The 24127-nt window shown below is 37.2% G+C and overlaps 1 protein-coding gene across 1 annotated transcript in view; it reads left to right on the top strand.

Moving 5' to 3' along the window:
• The window catches only part of EFCAB13 (EF-hand calcium binding domain 13), a 119316-nt gene extending 109500 nt beyond the window's left edge, over positions 1-9816 (top strand). The window contains exons 22-23 of the mRNA XM_008012299.3: positions 1575-1646; positions 9632-9816. Coding sequence (XP_008010490.3) covers positions 1575-1646; positions 9632-9816 — 257 coding nt within the window. The remainder of the gene's footprint in view (positions 1-1574; positions 1647-9631) is intronic.
• The last annotated feature ends 14311 nt before the right edge of the window (positions 9817-24127 follow it).

Here is a 24127-nt window from a genome sequence, read left to right as displayed (position 1 = left end):
TCCTAGTTTTAGTTTTACTATGTGCTTGGGATAGCTGTTGTGTATATGTATATTTTATTTTATTTTTTGATCGGTGAAAGTGTTTATTTTATTCGTTTTTTTATTTTGAGATAGGGTCTCGCTGTCTCCCAGGCTAGAGTGCAGTGGCATGATAATGGCTCACTGCAGCCTTGGCTTCCTGGGCTCAAGCCATCCTCCTGCCTTAGCTCACCAAGTAGCCGCCACACCTGGCTAATGTGTATTTTTTGCAGAGACAGAGTTTCGCCATGTTGCCCAGGCTGGTCTCCTGAACTCAAGCTATCCACCCACCTTAGTCTCCCAAAGTGATGGGATTGCAGGTGTGTGTCACCACGCTCAGTCCAAAAGTGTTTAGTTTTTAATTGGCAAGTGAAAAATATATATTTATGGTGTACAATGTAATGTTTTGAAATCTGTGTACACTGTGGATGATTAAATCAAGCTAATTAACATATCTATCACCTTAAATCCTTATAATTTTTTGTGATAGCATTTGAAATGTAGTCTTTTATCTGTTTTCATGTATACAATACATTATGAACCATAGTCACCTTGCACTAAAATAGGTCTCCAGAACTTACTCCTCTTATCTAACTGAAATTTTGTTTCTCTTAACCAATTTCTCCCCTCAAATTCTGCAGTCCCTGGTAATCACCATTGTCTTCTCTGCTCCCATTACTTCAACTTTTTTAGATTCCACATATAAGTGAGATCATGCAGTATTTGTCTTTCTGTGCCTGCTTTGTTTCACCCAGCATAATGTCCTCCAGGTTCATCTATGTTATTGCAAATGACAGGATTTCCTTCATTTTTAAAAGGCTGAATAGTATTCTATTGTGCATATATATTTATAACATATAGATAGATGTCATATTTTAAAAAATCTATTCATCTGTTGATGAATGGGCACGTAAGTTGATTCTTTGTCTTGGCTGTTGTGAGTAGTGCTGCAATGAACATGGGAGTGCAGATATCTCTTTGACATGCTGATTTCACTTCCTTTGGATATATACTTGGAAGTGAAATTTCTGCATCACATGGGAGTTCTATTTTTAATTTTTAAAGGAACTTTCATACTGTTTTTCATAATGGTGGTACTAATTTGCATTCCCACCATAACTGTACAAGAGTTCCCTTTTCACCACTTCCTTGCCTACACTTGTTAAATTTTGTCCTTTTGATAAAAGCCATTCTTACATTTGAGAGGCAAACTGGGTCTTAGAAATATAATGAAAGCATAGGCACATGGAAAGCTAATTAAAATTCATAGTTTTTTCTACTGGAAATATTTTTAAGAGCCATCCTCCATTTAGCATCAAATCTATAAAATATATGCGTCAAAATTTAATTATTTAAGCCAAGTAAATTCCTTTAGTTAGAATTTCTTGTTTTGATAAAATTGATTGTGGGTAAAACTATTTTAAATTAATTGACTTTTATCCTGCTAATTTCTAGAAATTACAAAAATTTCCCATCCCTACCCTTTGTCATGGTTATTTAATGGTTATTAGGATTGACACTTTGCCATTTCATAATCCTTGTACCTTACTTTTTAGAAAATAATAATGTAAGTCTCAAGAAAATTTTGGAGAATTTGAACACAAGTAAGCCAACTTCTGTATTTGAAGGTGGGTAAATCAATATTTTGTTTAGATATTTAGATAGTTTTCATTGCCTCTTGTTATTTTTAAAACAGCTCTGTGAGGTATAATTGATGTAAAACTGTATAATTTTATATTTAAAAGGACATATTTTGATTAAGTGTAGACATATGCACGCACCTATGCAACCATCATCACAATCAAGATAATAAATATATCCCTTACCCCTAAAACTTTCTCATACCCTTTATAATCTCTCTTGCCATTCTCCACATTTCCCACATTCCCAGGCAACCACTGATATGCTTTCTTTCACTAGAAATTTGTTTTTGCATTTCTAATATTTTTTTGTAAATGAATGTGCTCTTTTTTGCTGGCTTCTTTCACTCAGCATAATTATTTTGAAATGTATCCATGATATAGTGTGCATCAGTAGTTCATTATTTTTATTGCAGAATAGTATTCCACTTTATAGATATGCCACAGTTTATTTTCCTGCTGACATAGGTAAATTAGGTTGTTTCAAGGTTTTACCTATGACAAACACAGCTTCTGTAAACATTCACATACAAATTGTTGTATGAACATAAGCTTTCATTTCTTTGGGCAATTACCAAGGGATATACTAACTGAATTTGGTAGATGCATGTTTTACTTTTTAAGAGTATGCCGAGCTGTTTTCTAAACTGGTTTTACCATTTTACATTCCCAAGAGCAGTGTATGAGAGTTTCAGTTCCTCCAAAGTCTTGCCAATACTTGGTATATTCAGTCTTTCAAACTTTAATCATTCTAAGAAGTATATAGTAGTATCTCATTGTGGTTCTACTTTGCATTTTCTTAATGACTAATGATGTTGAGCATTTTCTCATATACTTATTTGTCATGTGTATATTCTTTGGTGAGGTGTCTGTTATAACTTTGCTCATCTTTTTAAGTTGGCTTGTTTGTTTTCATATATATATATACACATATATACTTATAAATATATATACACACATATATTTTTTTAGAGATGGGGTCGGTCTCTGTTGCCTGTTTTCATATTTCTTCATGTATTCTGGATACAAGTCTTTTACCAGATACATGCTTAGCAAATATTTTCTTCTAATCTTTTGTCTCTTCGTTTTCTTAAGTGCCTTTAAAAGAGGGTTAATTTTAATTTTGACGAAGTCTAGTTAACCAATTTTTTTCTTTTATGGACCATGCTTTTGGTGTCATGTGTAAGGTATCTTGTTCTTACCCAAGTTTGCAAGTTTTTAAAAATCATATGTTTTATTGTAAAAGTTTTATAGTTTTTGGTTTTACATTTTTGATGTATAATTCAAGTTAATTTTTGTATGTGGAGTAAAGTATGGAGTTTTTTTTAACATGTGGTTATGTAATTGTTCTATTGTTGAGAACACTATACTTTCTCCTCTGAATTGCCTTTGTACTTTTACAGAATATTACACATATAGAATATTATATATAAGTGGAATGTTTATATATGTAGAATGTTTCATAAATGTGTATTTATGGGTTCTCTGTTCTGTTCCATTTTTTTTGTCTATCTTTGCACTAATATTATATTGTCTTGATTATTGTAGTTTCATAACAAACATTGAAATCAATCAGATAATGTCAGCCCTTCAACTTTGTTCTACCTTTTAAATGTTGTTTTGGGGCTGGGCATGGTGGTTCACGCCTATAATCCCAGCACTTTGGGAGGCTGAGGCAGGCAGATCACGAGGTCAGGAGATGGAGACCATCCTGGCCGACATGGTGAAACCCTGTCTCTACTACAAGTACAAAAATTAGCTGGATGTGGTGGCACGTGCCTGTAATTCCAGTTACTTGGGAGGCTGAGGCAGGAGAATTGCTTGAACCAGGGTGTCAGAGGTTGCAGTGAGCCAAGATGGTGCCTCCCCAGCCTGGCGACAAAGCGAGACTCTGCCTCAAAAAAAAAAAGTTGTTTTGGCTATTTAGGTCTTTTACAGTGTCATATAAATTTTATATTCAATTTGTAAATTTCTGCAAGCCTGCTGGGGTTTATTGGAAAAATCAGTAGGCTCATGAATTAGGATTTTTAAAAAACTTGACAGTTTAGTTCTTTGCATTGATCCTGTTAAATTTATTCATTACTTAGAAGTAGCAGGGTATAATTTATTATTCATAAATGAAAAGTTAAAAAATTCTACCATGTATGTTTTCTTTTAAAGACTTTGGTTGTAGAGATTGGCACAAATTATTTAAAAGGGTTGTATAGGTCATAAAAATTCATTACATTAAAACAACCTTATCCTAGAGATATGAGTCATCAAATTAATTTTTGTTTGAGCTGGAAAGTATTTTTCAGTTCATTGTCATATTCTGACATTAATAAAATAGTCAAACTTAACTATGTTAGTTTTTATAAAGCACAAATGTATTATTTGTAATAGACATTTTGGAATATAGTTGTTTGAGTTTCACAAGTAATCCAGTGTTCCACTTTAGAAAGTATGTATGTAGTCTTCAGAAATTTTTAGTAATACTTCACTGCAACAATTTAGAAGCAGTCATGGTTGGTAAATATTGTGCTTTTTAATTTTACCTTTTTCTTTCTGTATTGTACACTGCCTTTTGAATTAATATCATAATTTAACTGTGCATATGTTTTTAGGGAAAATATTCTAGTTTTATCAGGTAGTTATAATCCTTAAATTCACTGATAGTTTCAAGAAAACAGTATAACTATAAATGAAAGCAGTTTAATTCATTTTAAACCATTTTTAACCTTTGCTATTCTAAAAGATGAACAAATGTTGCTAACAAAGAATTGTTGTTCTTGTTAACAAAGGATAATTATCTCCGTATACATTTCAGTTGTAATCCTTTTTGATCAACATAAGGACCATTTTATATAGTTTTGATGCAAATGTGGAGTGTTATGAGTGACCCAAGAGAAGATTGGCCAAATAATAAAGATTAGATATGATATATATTTAAAGGCATTTCCGATGAGTAAAGAGCAGAGATGTGTGAATAAAGAGTATACAGCAATATAAGAAATAAAATTATATGGAAGATAATGGTATATATAGTAGATAAAGATATCAATGTATATAACAATATAGAAGATACGACTAAGTAATAGAACCAGGAAGGCAGAGAGAGGGTGATTAGCTGTGAGGGAAAAATATACAGAGGCCAAGATACCAGTTTATAAAAGTAGGAGTAGATTTACTACCCAAAGAAGTCTGTTGTTGAAGGACTTTTCCTTTCCTTTTCTCTCTTTATTTCAATTTGGAATGAGAAAGTGACCTGGTGTGTCAGGACTCTTTGGGATGACTGGGAGGACTAGAGTAGTCTTAAACCGAATTTGTGGCATCAGTCTAAAACATTCTAAAAGGGCTTAGGTTTACTGGAGAATTACATGTGGAGATGGAGAGAACTATCTGGCTTGTTGGAAAAAATTAACTTACCTAATAAGTTAATTCTGTAACTTTTTGTGCACTTATACTCTGCCTCTTTTAAATTTAAAAAAGTTTTATAAACTAGAGATTTATGTTATGAACAGAAATCTTGAGTGTATGATGATTTGCATAACTAATATTTATTTGATTTTAAATTTCAGCATTTATTTTAGATATAGGCAATACATTTGCAGGTTTGTTACATGGGAATATTGTGTGATGCTGAGGTTTGAGGTATGGATCCTTTCACCCATGTAGTGAACAGAGTACCAGATAGGTAGTTTTTAACCCATCTACCCCCACCGCCTAGTAGTCTGCAATGTCTGTTGTTCCCATATTTATATCCATGTGTGCTTAATGTTTAGGTCTCACTTATATGTGAGAATGTGTGGTATTTGGTTTTCTATTCCTGTGTCAATTTGCTTAGGATTATGGCCTCCAGTTCCATCCATGTTGCTGTAAAGGATATGATTTCATTCTTTTTTATGGCTGCATAGTGTCCTATGGTATATATGTACCATGTTTTCTTAATCACTTCAGCATGGATGGGCACCTAGGTTGATTCCATGTCTTTGCTATTGTGAATAGGTCAGTGATGACTATAGGAGTGCATGTGTCTTTTGGTAGACTTTTTTTTCTTTGGGTATATACCCAGTAATGGGATTGCTGGGTCGAATGGTAGCTCTGTTTTGGGGGGAATTTTGTTTATTTGTTTGTTTTTGAGATGGAGTCCCCCTCTTGTCACCCAGGCTGGAGTGTAATGCCATGATCTCAGCTCACTGCAACCTCTGCCTCCCAGGTTCAAGCGATTCTCCTGCCTCAGCCTCCTGAGTGGCTGGGATTACAGGCATGCACCACCACGCCCGGCTAATTTTTGTGTTTTGAGTAGAGGCAGGGTTTCACCATGTTGGCCAGGCTGGTTTCAAACTCCTGACCTCAGGTGATCCACCTGCCTTGGCCTCCCGGAGTGGTGGCATTGTAACAGGCTTGAGCCACTGTGCCCGGCCAGTAGCTCTGTTTTAAGTTCTTTGAGAAATCTTCAGACTGTGTTCCACAGTTGCTGGACTAATTTACATTCCCACCAACATTGTATAAACATTTCCTTTTCTCTGCAGCCTCGCTAGCATCTGTTGTTTTTTTGACTTTTTGTAATAGCCATTCTGACTGGTGTGAGATGGTATCTCATTGTGGTTTTGATTTGCATTTATCTGATGATAAGTGATGCTGAGCAGTTTTTCATATGTTTGTTGACCACTTGTATGTCTCCTTTTGAGAAGTGTCTGTTCATATTCTTTGCCTATTTTTTAATGAGCCTTTTTTGTTGTTGTTGGTTTAAGTTCCTTATAGATTTGGGATATTAGGCCTTTGTTGGATGCATAATTTGTGACGATTTTCTTCCATTCTGTGGGTTATCTGTTTGCTCTCAATAGCTTCCTTTGCTGTTCAGCAGGTCTTTAGTTTCATTAGGTCCCACTTGTCTATTTTTGTTTTTGTTGCAATTGCTTTTGAAGTCTCAGCCAAAAATTCTTTGCCAAGGCCTATGTCCAGAATAGTGTTACCTAGGTTATCTTCCAGGGTTTTTATAGTGTGAGGTCTTACATTTAAATCTTTGATCTGTTTTAATTTTTGTATATTGTTAAAGGTAGGAGTCCAGATTCAATCTTCTGCATATGGCTTGCTATTATCCCAGCACCATTTATTGAACAGGGAGTCCTTTTCCCATTGCTTGTTTTTGTTGGCCTTGTTGAATACCAGACGGTTATAGGCATGCAACTTTATTTCTGAGTTTTCTGTTCTGTTCCAATGGTCTATGTATCTGTCTATTACTGGTACCAAGATGTCTTGGTTACTGTGGCTTTGTAGTATAGTTTGAAGTCAGTCAATGTGATGCCTCCAGCTTTGTCCTTCTTGCTTAGTATTGCTTTGGCTATTTGGGCTCTTTCTTGGTTCAATATGAATTTTAGCATAGTTTATTTCTAGTTCTATGAAGAACAATATTGGTAGTTTGATAGGAATAATGCTGAATCTGTAAATTTCTTTGAGCAGTATGGCCATTTTTACACTATTGATTCTTCCAATCCATAAGCATGGAATGTTTTTCCATATGTTTGTGTACTCTCTTAGCAGTGTTTCATAGTTCTCTTGTGGAGATCTTTCACCTCCTTGGTTAGCTGTATTTCCTAGTATTTTACTTTCTTTCTGGCGGTTGTAAGTGGAATTGTGTTCTTGATTTTAATCTCAGTATGGATGTTGTTGGTTCATAGAAATGCTACTGATGTTTGTACATTGATTTTGTATTCCGAAACTTTAGTAAAGTCATTTATCAGTTCTAGGATCCTTTTGGGAGTGCAGATATTCTAGAGATAGAAGCATATTGTCAGCAGAGAGATAGTTTGACTTCTTCATTTCTTATTTGGATGACTTTTATTTCTTTCTCTTGCCTAATTGCTCTGTCTAGGACTTCCAGTACTTTGTTGAATAGGAGCAATGAGAGTGGACATCTCTGCCTTGTTCCAGTTCACAAGGAGAATGGTCTGAGCTTTTGTACCTTCAATATGATCTTGGCTGAGGGTTGTCATAGACAGTTCTTATTATTTTAAGATATATTCCTTGGATGCCTAGTCTGCTGAGGGTTTTCCTTTCTTTTTATCATAAAGGGATGTAGGATTTTATCAAAAGCTTTTTCTATATATATTGAGTTGATCATATGGCTTTTAGCTTTTAGTTCTGTTTATGTGGTGAATCACAATTTTTGATTGTGAACCACCTTGTATCCCAAGAATAAAACCTACTTGATCATGGTGTATTAACTTTTTGATATACTGCTGGATTTGGTTTACTGAGATTTTATTAAGGAATTTTGTTTCTGTGTTCATCAGGAATATTGTCCTGAAATTTTCGTTTTTAACTGTGTTTCTGCCAGATATGGGGATCAGTCTGATGCTGGCTTCATAGAATGAGTTAGGGAGGAATCCTCCTCCATTTTTTTTGGAATAGTTTCAGTAGAGTCCTCCTCCTCCATTTTTTGGAATAGTTTTAGTAGGATTGGTATCAGTTCTTCTTTATATGTCTGGTAGAATTTGTCTATGAATCCATCTGGTCCAGAGCTTTTTTGTAGTTGTTGTTGGTAGGTTCTTTATTACTGATTCAATTTCAAAAGTTGATATTAATCTATTCAGGTTTCTAATCTCTTTCTAATTCAATCTTGGGCGATTGTGTGCTTCCAGGAATCTATCCATTTCTTCTAAGTTTTCCTTTTGTGGGCATAGAATTGTTCACAGTAGTCTCTGAGGATCTTTTGTATTTCTGTGGGATCAGTTGTAATATCACCTTTATCGCTTCTGATTGTGCTCATTTGGATCTTCTCTTTTTCTTTGTTAATCTAGCTAGCAAACTATCAATCTTATTTTTTTTGAAGAACCAACTCTTGGTTTCATTGATATTTTGTATGGATTTTTACATCTCTATTTCATTAAGTTCTCTAATTTGAGTTATTTTGTTTTTTTCTGCTAGCTTTAGGATTATTTTTCTAGTTCCTTTAGGTGCAAAGTTGGGTGATTAATTTGAGATCTTTCTAACTTCTTGATGAAGGTATTTAGAGCTATAAACTTTGCTTTTAACACTGCTTTGGCTGCATCCCAGAGATTTTGATAAGTTGTGTCCCCGTTTTTGTTATTTTCCAAGAAGTCTTTGATTTCTGCCTTAATTTCACTGTTCATCCAGGAGTTAATTGGGAGTAAGTTTGTGTATAACTCCTTTTTAAAGTACTCGAAGCATGGCTATATTCCTAAAAAAGAGGAGAAAGCTCATAGTGTCTTAGATAAGACCAAGGAGGAATCCAGAGTGCTTGAGCTTGAAAAAACTTCTAACATTTCTATTGTCTTCACAGAAGAACTCTTACATCTATTTCCTGTAACCTTGAAACTCCTTAGATCACACTTTTTCTATAGATTTTATGGCATTTGACTCTTGTAAATAGCTATCTTTTAGGTTAAAAAGTAAATACTAGGTTTTAACATTTAGGGTAAAGATTTAGGCACAATATATTCCTAAAACCTTAATACACCCACACTTTTGGGAGGACTTTTAATAGGAGAGTAAAAGTTGTGAGGAAGAAGCAAAAAAATGAATGGGACATCAAAGTATGTAAGTAGAAGAAAATTTAGGACTAAGATTTTTACCCCCTGAAATTTGGGCAGTTCCATACAGGCAGAGATGAGCCCTAAAGTCCCTCTCACTGATATAACATTAAACATATCCCTCAGCGATACAATAATGGTGGTATTTTTATTTTTTAAAAAATGATCATTTTATTTAGTTAAATTTTTAAAAACTCAATCAACTAAAGTTTTTGATATTAAGACAAAAGTAACTGATCATTTCAGCGAAATGCTTGGAATAAAGGAATTTGGGGCTAGTATTTATTAATTTGGGAATCATAGAGATAATATTATTTGAGAGATATGTTTGGACAGTAGTCTAAAATTTTAGGTACGTTGTTGTTCAGAAGTTTAGAAAGTAAAAATATTATTTCCAAAGAGTGTTAAGTAACTTACAGAATCTCCGTTTGCTTTCAGATATAGACACTGCTCTCAGTACTGTCAGCTTGATGAACTGTGACAGAGTTCAAGTTAGTGACTTGAAAAATGCTTTTGAGGACCTCAATATTTCTTTAAAGCCTGAAGAACATCAGATGTTAGTGAAAACACTTGACGCTGATGGTATATATAATCACTATAAGTTTATTTTTCTAATAAAGTGACAGTAGTTTTTAAATTCCCGTTTCTTATTTTCCATTCATTACTCCTTAAAATTTTTTTCTTTGTTCTTTTAATGGAAAAGACATTCTGTAATTTATCTTGATAGAAAATATTTGAATAAGGTTAATAAGATTTTTTTAAAGCCCTTACTTTATAGTCCCATCAAGTATCCTGTGTTGATTCCATCAGGGTATGTTTGTTTTCAGCACTTACTATAGAAATCAGAAAAGGTACAGTGCAGTAGGTACAGTAGTCCTCCCTTATCTACATGGGATATGCCTTAAGACCTCCACTGGATGCCTGAGACCATGGATAGCACCAAACCCTCTATATACCATATTTTTTCCTATATGCACATACCCATGATAAAGTTTAATTTATAGATTAAGCACAGTAAGAGATTAACAATAAAGGAGAACAATATAACAATATACTAGCGTCACTACTCTTGCACTTTGGAGCCATTATTAAGTAAAATAAGGGTTACTTGAATGCAAGCACTTCAGTACTGCAACAGTTGATCTGATAACCAGGATGACTACTAAGCGACTAACGGGCAGGTAGTGTGTACAATGTGGATACATTAGACAAAGGGATTATTCAGGTCCAGGGCTGGAGAGATTGGTATGGTGGAATGGTGTGGGATTTTATCATACTACTCAGAAAAGTGTGCAATTTAAAAATTATAAATTGTTTATTTCTTAAATTTTCCATTTAATATTTCAGACTGTGCTTGACTGTGGGTAACTGAAACAGAGGAAAGTAAAACTGCAGATAAGTGGGGACTATTGTAATTCTCTGAGGTTGTGCTAGTGTGAAACTGCTATTAGACAGGAAAAGACTAACAGGAAAGGACATTCCCTCCCTGTACCTGAGATAGTTATGACATGAAGTTGAGTGTAAATCTTCAGTGATTTCAGAGAAAAGAATGTATAATTTTCAAATTTTGGCAGTTATTGTGTGCACTTTTAAAAATTAATTTAAAATCACTCCTGAAATGTATTTTCTTTTTTACATTATTAAATGGATTTGGCATTGCTTAACCAGTTTATTGACTGGGGTCACTGCAGGCCATGACTTCAGAAGCACATTATCTCTACGTGAACAGTACCCCTTAGTATTGTATAACCCAGCCTACATAGTTATATGTGACAGACCTGATCATGAGTGCCTGTTATTTGTCAGGAATTATGTAATACATAATGGATTCAAAGAAATATAAAATATTCACACTTAGAAAACTTTCAGTCTAGTTAGTGAGACAAAGTATATACATAAAATATGAATAAAAATACAACAAAAAGGTGTGTAACATATAGGAGATGAAAGTTTAGCGAATTGTGCAGTGTTATGTGGAAGTTCTTGAATACTTGCCAGAGAAACAGTGATGATACTGAGTTGAATAAGAGTTTAGAGAAGAGCTGTTTCATTCATTCAAAGTTTATTTAGCACTTATTGCTTGCGAGGAATTAAATATGTAGAGAATTTCTCAAGAGTTTACAGACTACTGAGATAGAAACAATGAGGATACCAATAGTTAAACACTATGATAGAGGTAAACATAGAGTGTTACGGAAACATATACAATATGCATGAACCTAACCCACCCAGAGTTGGATAAGGTAATAAGAAGAGGCTTCCTGGAGAAAATTATGTTGGAGTTGAATTTTGAAATACAGGCATACCTCATTTTATTGCACTTTGCATTATTGTACTTTGCAGATATTGTGTTTTTACAAATTGAAGGTTTATAGCAACCCTTTATCAGCCAAGTCTATTGGCACCATTTTTCCAACAGTATGTGATCACTTCATGTTTCTGTGTCACGTTTTGGTAATTCTCACAATTTTTAATTATTTATATATCTATTATGATGACTTGTGATCAATGATATTTGATATTACTGTTGTAATTTTGGGGGGTACCATGAGCTGCACCCATATAAGATGGTAAACTTAGTTGATAAAGTGTGTATTCTGACTGTTACACTGACCAGCCATTTCCCTATTCTCTATCCCTCTCCTTTGGCCCCCCTATTCCTTGAGACACAACAATATTGAAATCAAGTCAATTAATAACTCTTCAATGGCCTCTAAGTGTTCACATGAAAGGAAGAGTTGCACATTACTGACATATAAAAGCGAGCAATGATTAAGTAAGAAATGATTAAGCTTAGTGAGGAAGACATGTTGAAAGCTGAGCTAGGCTGAAAATTACGCCTCCTGTGCTGAATAGTTAGCCAACTTTTGAAGGCAAAGAAAAAGTTTATGAAGTACATTAAAAGAGCTAAAAATGACAAGAAAGAGAAACAGTCTTATTGCTGATATTGAAAAAGTTTTAGTGGTTTGGATAGAAGATCAAACCAGCCACAACATTTCTTGAAACCAAAACCTTGGTAAAGTTGAGAGAGGTGAGGAAGCTGCAGACTAAAAGTTCGAAACTAGCAGAGGTTTGTTCATGAGGTTTAGGGAAACAAGCCATCTCTATAACATAAAAGTGCAAGCTGAAGCAGCAAGTGCTGCTAAAGAAGCTGCAGCAAGTTATCTACAAGACCTAGCTGAGATAATTGATGAAGGTGGCTCCACTAAACAATGAATTTTCAATGGAGATGAAACAGTCTTCTATTGAAAGAAGGTGCCATCTAGGACTTTCATAAATAGAGATGAGAAGGGGTCAAAGCTTCAAAGGCAGGCTGACTGTCTTGTTAGGGGCTAATATCTAGTGACTTAAGTTCAAGTTATTCATTAACTTCATTAACCATTCTGAAAATCCTAGGGCTCTTCAGATACTACTAGTACAGGCGAAATCAACTGTGCTTCTGCTCTATAAATGGAATTACAAAGCCTGGATGACAGCACATTGTTTGCAGCATGATTTTACTGAAAATTTTAAGTCCACTGTTGGGACTTACTGCCAGGAAAAGGATTCCTTTCAAAGTATTGCTGCTCATTAACAGTGCATCTAGTCACCCAAGAGCTCTTGATGGAGATGTACAAGGAGATGAATGTTGTTTTCATGCCTGCCAACACAATATCCATTCTGCAGCCCATGAAACAAGGAGTAATTTTGACTTTCAAGTCTTGTTATTTAAGAAATACATTTGGTAAGGCTATAGCTGCCATAGATAATGATTCCTCTGATGGATCTGGGCAAAGTAAAATAAAAACTTTCTAGAAGGGACCCTTCATTCCAGAGCCATTAAGAATATTTGTGATTCATGGGAGGAAGTCAAAATGTCAACATTAACAGGAATTTGGAAGATGTTGACTCTAACCTTCATGATAACTTTAAGAATTCATTGGAGTAAGTACCTGCATATGTGGTAGAAACAGCAAGAAAACTAGAACTAGAAGTGGATCCCGAAGATGTGACTGAATTGCTGCAATCTCATGATAAAATTTTAAAGGATAAGGAGTTGCTTCTTACTGATGTGCAGAGAAAGTGGTTTCCTGAGATGGAATATACACCTGGTGAAGATGCTGGGAACATTGTTGAAATGACAACAAAGGATTTAGAAGATTATGTAATCTTGGGAATCATCAACATACAGTTCATAGTTATAGGAGAGTTTAGGAAAAGTTTATAGAGTATATTGAGAAGAGGTCCAAGGGGGCAGTTCCAAGGTGGCTGAATGGGAACAGCTCCAGCCTCCAGCTCACAGCGTGAGTGACACAGAAGACGGGTGATTTCTGCATTTCCAACTGAGCTTTGAAGAGAATAGCGGTTCTCCCAGCACAGAGTTTGAGATCTGAGAATGGACAGACTGCCTGCTCAAGTGGGTCCCTGAACCCCAAGTAGCCTAACTGGGAGATACCCCTCATTAGGGGCAGACTGACACCTCACAACTTACACGGCCAGGTACCCCTCTGAGATGAAGCTTTCAGAGGAACGATCAGGAAGCAACATTTGCTGTTCAGCAATATTCACTCTTCTGCAGCCTCCACTGCTGATACCCAGACAAACAGGGTCTGGAGTGGACCTTGAGCAAACTCCAACAGACCTGCAGCTGAGGGTCCTGACTGTTAGAAGGAAAACTAACAAACAGAAAGGACATCCACACCAAAACCCCATCTGTACATCACCATTATCAGAGAAGAGGGCCAAGGAGAGAGAAATGAGGCATGCTGATATTTAAGCAATGATGGAGAAACAGTAATTTATAAAAGACAGTAAGAAGAAAGAGGCCAGGTGTGGTAGCTCACATCTGTAATCCCAGCACTTTGGGAGGCTGAGGTGAGTGGATCATTTGAGGTCATGAGTTTGAGACCAGCATGGCCAACATGGTGAAACCCCGTCTCTACCAAAAATACAAAAATTAGCAGGGCATGGTGGCGTGCACCTGTAATCCCAGCTACTCAGGAGTCTGAGGTGGGAGAACAGCTTGAACTCTGGAGGTGGAGGTTGCAGTGAGCTGAGAACACGTCAGTGCACTCCAGCCTGGGCAACAGAGCAAGACTCCATCTGAAAAAAAAAGGAGGAGAAGGAGGAGGAGAAGGAGAAGGAGAAGGAGAAGAAGGAGAAGGAGAAGAAGGAGAAGGAGAAGAAGGAGAAGAAGGAGAAGGAGAAGGAGAAGGAGAAGGAGAAGGAGAAATAACCAGAATGGTAGGGAGGAAACCAAGAGAAAGCTGTAGCAACAAAACAAAGGGAAGAAAGAGTTTGAAGAGTTAAAGACCAAAAGTTAAAAGTGCTCATTATTAGGCAATAAATAGTTAACTGGTGAACTTCTGAGAATGATCTTTGTGGAGGTGGAAGCCAGAATAGCACTAGTTTGAGATTGTGAGTGAGGATATGATCAATGGAACATTTTTTTCCTCCAGAGATTAGGTTGTGAAGGAAAGGAAAGGGATAGAGCAATAGTTAGAAAGAAATGTAGGATCAAGGGAAGGCTTTTACTTATGAGCTAGTTTTGTTATGAATAGGATTTGGATAGGTAAAGAGTAGACAGCATTTTGGGGAAAAGTATACAGGGTAGAAAATCATTAAGATTATTTAAGGGGATAATAAGTGAACCAAGTTAGCTCACTAAGTAAGTCTTTTGTTTCTTGAATCTATTAATATATCTCTGTTCTGTTTTTTCTCTTTACAGAAAAGGGAGACACTTCCCTAAAGAGTGCCATTTTAGCATTGAAAAGCAATAGGCGTTTACAAGATTTTAGAGGTGAGAATAATTAGGAAGTTTTATACACGTTGAGAATATAGAAAATGTTTACCATAATTGTTGAAAGTGATGGGCCACTTCCATAAAAATGTAACTAATGTGCTATAAGATCAGACGAGGGGTACACACTTGGTATTTTAAGAGTTCACATGAAGGTGAGAATCCTATGTTCATTTAAGTCTAGTTTTTAACATTAGTTATTAGTTCATAATTGAAGAAAACAGTACATTTTCTAAAAAGGATGTCAAAAATATCTGCCTTTAAAATGTTTTAATAAGTTTCAAATATCTGATTTGATAATACATTTACACAGATCATAAATTAGGAAGTATGTAAATATCTACAGTTAAAATCTCCCTCTGATCTGGTCTCTAACTATCCAATTCCTACCTCTTTCCCCCAACAACTAACCATTGTAGTTAATTCTCCCATAACCATTGTAGTTAGTTCATAAACATTTGTTATGTAAGGAGCATTTGGAGATTTTTTTGGGGGGGTGGGTGGAAGGAATGGTCTTTCTCTGTCTTCCAGGCTGGAGTGCAGTGGTGCGATCATAGCTCACTGCAGTGTCAACCTCCTGCCCTCAAGTGATCCTGCTGCCTCAGCCTCCTGAGTAATTGTAGCTATAAGTGCGCAGCACCATGCCCAGCACATTTTTTTATTTTTTGGAGAGATGGGGTTTTGCCATGTTGCCCAGGCTGGTCTTGAACTCCTGGGGGCTCAAACAATCTACCAGCCTCAGCTTCCCAAATTGCTGGGATTTCAGGTGTGAGCCACTGCACCTGGCTGCATTTGGATATTTTTATGAACATTGAAGTAAATATGAATATGCATTTTTTCTTCATATTAATTTTATAAAAATACAAGTATAATGTATATATATGTCTGTGTCCTTGATATTTTTTATTTAACAATTTATTTTGGATATTTATTTATATCAGGACACAAAGAGGTTTCTTCATTTTTTAATAGTTGCATAGAGAATATGTGAATTTTTTTTTTTTCTTTTGTAGTTTACCTTGGGAGGCCAAGGTAGGTGGGTCATTTGAGGTCAGAAGTTCGAGACCAGCCTGGCCAACATGGTGAAACCCTGCTTCTACTAAAAATACAAAAATTAGCCTGGTGTGGTGGTGGGCGCCTGTAATCCCAGCTACTTGGGAGGCTGAGGCAGGATAATTGCTTGAACCCAGGAGGTGGAGGTTGCAGTGAGCTGAGATTGTACCACTGCACTCCAGCCTGGGTGACAGAGCAAGATTCTGTCTTAAAAAAAATTATTTGTATTTTAATTTCCATGGTACATGTGCAGGATGTGCAGGTTTGTTACATAGGTAAACCTGTGCCATGGTAGTTTGCTGCACCTATCAACTTCTCACCTAGGTGTTAAGCCCAGCATGCATTCGCTATTTTTCCTAATGTTCTCCCTCCCCCACACCTCACCCATAGACAGGCCCTAGTTTGTAGTGGTGTTCTCCCTGTGTCCACGTGTTCTCATTGTTCAGCTACCACTTAAAAGTGAGAATGTGTGGTGGTTTTCTGTTCTTGTGTTGGTTTTATGACAATAATGGTCTCCAGCTCCATCCATGTCCTTCAAACGACATGATCTTGTTCCTTTTTATGGCTGCATAGTATTCCATGGTGTATATGTACCACATTTTCCTTATCCAGTGTGTCATTGATGGGCATCTGGGTTGATTCCATGTCTTCACTATTGTGAATAGCACTGCAGTGAACATATGTATGCATGTATCTTTGTAATAGAATTATTTGTATTCCTTTGGGTACATACCCAGTAATGGGGTTGCTGGGTCAAATGGTATTTCTAGTTCTAGATCTTTGAGGAATCACCACATCATCTTCCACAATGGTTGAACTAATTTATATTCCCACTATCAGTGTAAAAGCATTCCTATTTCTCTGCAACCTTGCCAGCATCTGTTTTTTCTTTACATTTTAATAATCATCATTTTGACTGGTATGAGATGGTATCTCAATGTGGTTTTGATTTGAATTTGTTATTGATCTATTCAGGGATTCAACTTCTTCCTGGTTTGGTCTTGGGAGGGTGTATGTGGATAAATTCCTGGGAATTTATCCATTTCTTATAGATTTTCTAGTTTATTTGCATAGGAGTGTTTATAGTATTCCCTGATGGTTGTTTGTATTTCTGTGGGGTCAGTGGTGATATTCCCTTTATCATTTTTTATTGTATCTATTTTATTCTTCTCTCTTTTCTTCTTTATTAGTCTAGCTAGAGATCTATTTATTTTATTATTTTTTTCAAAACACCAGCTCCTGGATTCACTGATTTTTTGAAGGGTTTTTCATGTCTCTTTCTCCTTCAGTTCCACTCTGAGCTTGGTTTTTTCTTGTCTTCTGTTAACTTTGGAGTTTGTTTGCTCTTGGTTCTCTAGTTCTTTTGATTGTGATGCTTGGGTGTCTATTTGAGATCTTTCTAGCTTTTTGATGTGGGCATTTAGTGCTATAAATTTCCCTCCTAACAGTGCATTAGCTGCATCCCAGAGATTCTGGTACATTGTCTCTTTTTTCCTATTGGTTTCAAAGAACTTCTTGATTTCTGCCTTAATTTCATTATTTACCCAGGAGTCATTCAGGAGCAGGTTGTTCAATTTCCATGTAGTGGTGTGGTTTTGAGTGAGTTTCTTATTCTTGAGTTCTAATTTGATTGTGCTGTGGTCTGAGAGACTGTTTATTATGATTTCAATTCTTTTACATTTGCTGAGGAATGATTTACTTACAATTATGTGATCAATTTTAGAGTAAGTGCCAATTTTAGAGTAAGGTGCTGAGAAGAATGTATATTCTGTCATTTTGTGTGGAGAGTTCTGTAGCTGTCTATCAGGTCCACTTGATCCAAAGCTGAATTCAAGTCCTGAATATCTTTGTTAATTTTCTGTCCCAACAATCTAATATTGACAGTGGGGTGTTAAAGTCTCCCACTGTTACTGTGTGGGAGTCTAAGTCTCTTTGTAAGTCTCTAAGAACTTGTTTTATGAATCTGGGTGCTCCTTTATTTGGTACATATATATTTAGGATAGTTAGCTCTTCTTATTGAATTGAACTCTTTACCATCATGTACTACCCTTCTTTGTCTTTTTTGATCTTTGTTGGTTTAAAGTCTGTTTTGTCAGAAACTTAGATTGCAACTCTTTTTTCTGTTTTCCATTTGCTTGGTAATTTTTCCTCTGTCCTTTTATTTTGAGTCTATTTGTGTCTTTGCATGTGAGATGGGGCTCTTGAATACAGCACACTGATGGATCTTGACTCTTTATCCAGCTTCCCATTCTGTGTCTTTTAATTGGGTCATTTAGTCCATTTATATTTCAGGTTAATATTGTTAAGTGTTAATTTGATTCTGTCATCATGATACTAGCGGGTTATTTTGCAGACTTGTTTATGTAATTGCTTCATAGTGTCATTCGTCTGTGTACTTCGGTGTGTTTTTGTAGTGGCTGGTAATGGTTTTCTCCTTTCCGTATTTAGTGCAAGCTTCAGGAGCTTTTTCAAGGCAGGCCTTCTCTCAGCATTTGCTTGTCTGAAAAAGATTTTATTTTTCCTTCACTTATGAAGCTTAGTTTAGTCAGATGTGAAATTCTATGCTGGAAATTCCTTTCTTTAAAAGAAGAAGTCAAATTGTCCGTGTTTGCAGATAACATGATTGTATATTTAGAAAACTCCATCATCTCAGCCCAAAATCTCCTTAAGCTGATAAGCAACTTCAGCAAAGTCTCAGGATACAAAATTAATGTGCAAAAATCACAAGCATTCTTATACACCAGTAACAGACAAACAGAGAGCCAAATCATGAATGAACTTCCATTCACAATTGCTTCAAAGAGAATAAAATACCTAGGAATCCAACTTACAAGGGATGTGAAGGACCTCTTCAAGGAGAACTACAAACCACTGCTCAGTGAAATAAAGAGGACACAAACAAATGGAAGAACATACTATGCTCACGGATAGGAAGGATCAGCATCACAAAAATAGCCATACTGCACAAGGTAATTTATAGATTCAGTGCCATCCCCATCAAGCTACCAATGAGTTTCTTCACAGAATTGGAAAAAACTGCTTTAAAGTTCATATGGAACCAAAAAAGAGCCCGCATTGCCAAGACAATCCTAAGTCAAAAGAGCAAAGCTGGAGGCATCACGCTACTTGACTTCAAACTATACTACAAGGCTACAGTAACGAAAACAGCATGGTACTGGTACCAAAACAGAGATATAGACGAATGGAACAGAACAGAGTCCTCAGAAATAATACCACACATCCACAGCCATCTGATCTTTGACAAACCTGAGAAAAACAAGAAATTGGGAAAAGATTCCCTATTTAATAAATGGTGCTGGGAAAATTGGCTAGCCATAAGTAGAACACTGAAACTGGATCCTTTCCTTACTCCTTATACGAAAATTAATTCAAGATGGATCAGAGACTTAAATGTTAGACCTAAAACCATAAAAACCCTAGAAGAAAACCTAAGTAATACCATTCAGGACATAGGCATGGGCAAGGACTTCATGTCTGAAACACCAAAAGCAACGGCAACAAAAGCCAAAATTGACAAATGGGATCTAATTAAACTAAAGAGCTTCTGCACAGCAAAAGAAACTACCATCAGAGTGAACAGGCAACCTACAGATTGGGAGAACATTTTTGCAATCTACTCATCTGACAAAGGGCTAATATCCAGAACCTGCAAAGAACTCAAACAAATTTACAAGAAAAAAACAACCCCATCAAAAAGTGGGCAAGGGATATGAACAGACATTTCTCAAAAGAAGACATGAAGCCAACAGACACATGAAAAAATGCTCATCATCACTGGCCATCAGAGAAATGCAAATCAAAACCACAGTGAGATACCATCTCACACCAGTTAGAATGGCAATCATTCAAAAGTCAGGAAACAACAGGTGCTGGAGAGGATGTGGAGAAATAGGAACACTTTTACACTGTTGGTGGGATTGTAAACTAGTTCAACCATTATGGAAAACAGTATGGCGATTCCTCAGGGATCTAGAACTAGAAGTACCATATGACCCAGCCATCCCATTACTGGGTATATACCCAGAGGATTATAAATCATGCTGCTATAAAGACACATGCACACGTATGTTTATTGCGGCACTATTCACAATAGCAAAGACTTGGAATCAACCCAAATGTCCATCAGTGACAGACTGGATTAAGAAAATGTGGCACATTTACACCATGGAATACTATGCAGCCATAAAAAAAGGATGAGTTCTTGTCCTTTGTAGGGACATGGATGCAGCTGGAAACCATCATTCTCAGTAAACTATCGCAAGAACAGAAAACCAAACACCGCATGTTCTCACTTATAGGTGGGAACTGAACAATGAGATCACTTGGACTCAGGAAGGGGAACATCACACACCGGGGCCTATTATGGGGAGGGATTGCATTGGGAGTTATACCTGATATAAATGACGAGTTGATGGGTGCTGACGAGTCGATGGGTGCAGCACACCAACATGGCACAAGTATACGTATGTAACAAACCTGCACATTATGCACATGTACCCTAGAACTTAAAGTATAATAATAATAATTTAAAAAAGAATGTTGAATATTGTCTCCCAGTCTCTTCTGGCTTACAGGGTTTTCAGTGAAAGGTCTTCTGTTAGTTTGATGGGCTTCCCTTTATAGGTGACCTGGCCTTTCCCTGTGACTGCCCTTAACATTTTTTCCTTCATTTCAACCTTGGAGAATCTGATGATTATGTGTGTTGGGGTTGATCTTCTCATGGAGTATCTTACTGGGGTTCTCTGGATTTCATAAAGTTGAATATTGGCCTGTCTTGCTAGGTTGGGGATATTCTCCTGGATATAATCCTGAAGTGTGTTTTCCAAGTTTGTTCTGTTCTCCCCATCTCTTTCAGGTACTTCAATCAGTCGTAGCTTCAGTCTTTTAACATAATCCCATAGTTCTTGGAGGTTTTGTTTACGCCTTTCTTTTTTCTCTAATCTTGTCTGCCCGCCCTATTTCAGCAAGATAGTCTTCAAGCTCTGCTATGTTTCTTCCACTTGGTCTATTTGGCTATTAATATTTGTGTTTGCATTGTGAAGTTCTTGGGTTATGTTTTTCAGCTTGATCAGGTCATTTATGTTTCTCTCTCAACTGGTTATTCTGGTTAACAGCTCCTATAGTGTTTTATCATGGTTCTTAGCTTCTTTGCAATGAGTTAGAACATACTCCTTTATCTCAGCAAAGTTTGTTATTACCCATCTTCTGAAGCCCACTTCTGTCAATTCATCCATCTCAGCCTCAGCCGAGTTCTGTGCCCTTGTTTTAGATGTGTTGTGGTCATTTGGAGAAGCAGCACTCTGACTTTTTGAGTTGTCAGCCTTTTTGAGTTGATTCTTTCTCATCTTGATGGAGTTATCTACCTTTGATCTTTGAGGTTGTGACCTTTGGATGGGGTTTTTGTGGGGTCTTTTTCATTGATGTTGTTGTTGTTACTTTCTGTTTGTTTTTCTTTTAGCAGTCAGGTCCCTCTTCCATAGGGCTGCTGTGGTTTGCTGGGAGTCCACTTCAGACCCTATTTGCCCGGGTCCCTCCTGCCCCTGGAGGTATCACCAGTGGAGGCTGCAGAACAGCAGTGATGGCAGCCTGCTTCTTCCTCTGGGAGCTCTGTCCCAGAGTGGCACCAAACCAATTCCAGCTGGAACTCTCCTATATGAGGTGACTGGAGACTCCTGTTGGGAGGTCTCACCCAGCCAGGAGGAGCAGGATCAGGCACCTGCTTAAATAAGCAGTCTGGCTACCCCTTGGTGGAGTAGGTGTGCTGTACTGGGGGGAATCTCCCTTGTTCAGGCTGCCCTGACTCTCTAGAGCCAGTAGGCAGAAAAGACTAAGACCATTGATGCATAATACTGCAACTTCCCCTCCTCCTAGGGGCTCCTCTCATCCCCTGGCTGGGGATGCTGAAATTCCTACAGGGAGGCCCCACCTGGTGAGGAGGAGTGGATTGAGGTCCCACATAAAGAAGCAGTCTGACCACGAATTGATCCAGCCGCTGTGCTGCACGGTGGGGAATTGCTCCCATCCAAACTGCCCAGTCTCGCTGGCACCAGTGGCAGGGAAAAATGGCCAACTGGTGCTGCGGTGATGGTGGCCTCTCCTCCCCAACCCCAGAACTTGATGTTCTTAGGTGGTCTCCAGCCTGCTGTACTGGCTGGGGGGGATTCCAAGCCAGTGGGGTTTAGCTTGTGGGGTTCCATGGGAGTGGAGCCCACTAAGTGAGGCCATTTGACTCTCCAGCTTCAGCCCCCTTCCCATGGGAGTGGACAGATCTCCTACCTCACCAGAGTTCCCAGAGCTGGAGTATGCAAAAACACTTGTGTCTCAGTGCCTGCTGCCTGAGCAGCCACTGTGAGTCTGCACAGCTCTGTGCTTGGGACTGAAGTCTCTTGTGGCGTGGGCTCACGAGGGGACCTCCTGATTTGCAGTTGCAAGGATCTGTGGGAAAAGCATGGTTTTCAGGGAGGGATAGCACAATCCCTCACTTCCTTGGCTAGGGGAGGGAACTCCTTTTGCCCTGTGAAGCTCCCAGGTGGGCCTTCCCTCCACCTACTTTTCCTCACTCCCCATGGATTGCACCGACCACCTAGTCAGTACCAGTGACAGAACTTTGATCCCTCAATTGAAGATGCAGAATTCACTCTTCATTTTCGTCTTCTTAGTGGGAGCCACAGAGCAGAGCTGTTTCTATTCAGCCATTTTGGCAAAGCTGCCCCATGAATTTTTCATATAAAGATATATATGTTAACTTACTGGAATCAGTGATTCATCCAACTTGGTGTTGTCTTCTTGACTGTGGCACCAAGAAACATTTCATGACATCATGTGATGGCTGCCCTCTGTGAAATATCTCCCTAACTTTTGAGTATACTTTTGAAAATCTCTAATTCACTTAACCATAAGTTAATAGCCTAATGATTTATAAAGTTACCAAAACTCTTCTCCAACTCTTATTTTAGTCTAAGAAGCATTTCAGGGCAAAAAATGTCTATAGTATTACATTATATTTTGTTTGGTTTCAAATAATATCATATTAGTTTGTTGGCAAATAGTAATACATTTGTATAGTGTTTGGTGTTTTACCAAACATTTTCATATAATTTGTTTACACAGTTTATTCTTTTGACTACTGTGTTAAGTAGGTTTCTTATAATCAAGAATGAGAAAAGTGAAGCTTAGGGAGGCTGAGGCGGGTGGATCACAAGGTCAGGAGATCGAGACCACCCTGGCTAACACAGTGAAACCCCGTCTCTACTAAAGGTACAAAATATTGTCCAGATGTGGTGGCATGCGCCTGTAGTCCCAGCTACTTGGGAGGCTGAGGCGAAGAATCGTTTGAATCTGGGAGGCAGAGATTGCAGTGAGCAGAGATCGTGCCACTGTACTCCAGCCTGGGCAACAGAGCAAGACTCCGTCTAAAAAAAAAAAATTAGACTCCATGTTCAGGGATTATTATTTTTTTAACTATGTTATAGCTTATTAGTTTAGTTGAAAAATTGATCTTATACCATAATCACAAGTTAATATAGTTAGTATACATATATTTAATACAAATATGCATGGTATAGAGGTAGACCACAAGGATATTAAAGTCTAGCTGGAAAAATAAGCCATTTATATAAAAGTGTAACTAATATACCAAAAGATCAAATGAGTGGTTACACGTTTATTATTTTAGGAGTTCAGGTGAAGGTGAGAGTTTTAGGGAAAAATGGAGGAAGGCTTTGAAGGAAGAGTTAGGTAGGGAACAGTTAGACATGTGAACTAAAATTTGGATGAGTTCAGTGATAGAAACATTTGAAAGTCATTGTCATAGAGCTGATAGCTGAAAAAGATGATTTGAATAAATGGAGAAATATTTTATTGATGGATTTAAAGTCACTTCTCAAAATTAATTCATATGTGTAATTCAATTCCTAAAGGAGTTTGTTTTTTGAGGGGGAGGAATTGGAGGGGAGGATTGGCATTATCATTTAGAAGCTCTTTCAGAAAAATAAGAAAGGAAGAAAGAATAAGTTGAAGTTAGAAAGGATGTGGTAAAATGACTATTTTCTTTCATTATTTGGCATTGTATCTCAAAGGCC

The sequence above is a fragment of the Chlorocebus sabaeus genome, chromosome 16 (assembly GCF_047675955.1).
Source record: "Chlorocebus sabaeus isolate Y175 chromosome 16, mChlSab1.0.hap1, whole genome shotgun sequence".
Classification (NCBI taxonomy): domain Eukaryota; kingdom Metazoa; phylum Chordata; class Mammalia; order Primates; family Cercopithecidae; genus Chlorocebus; species Chlorocebus sabaeus.
This window is presented reverse-complemented; position numbering and strand designations above follow the sequence as displayed.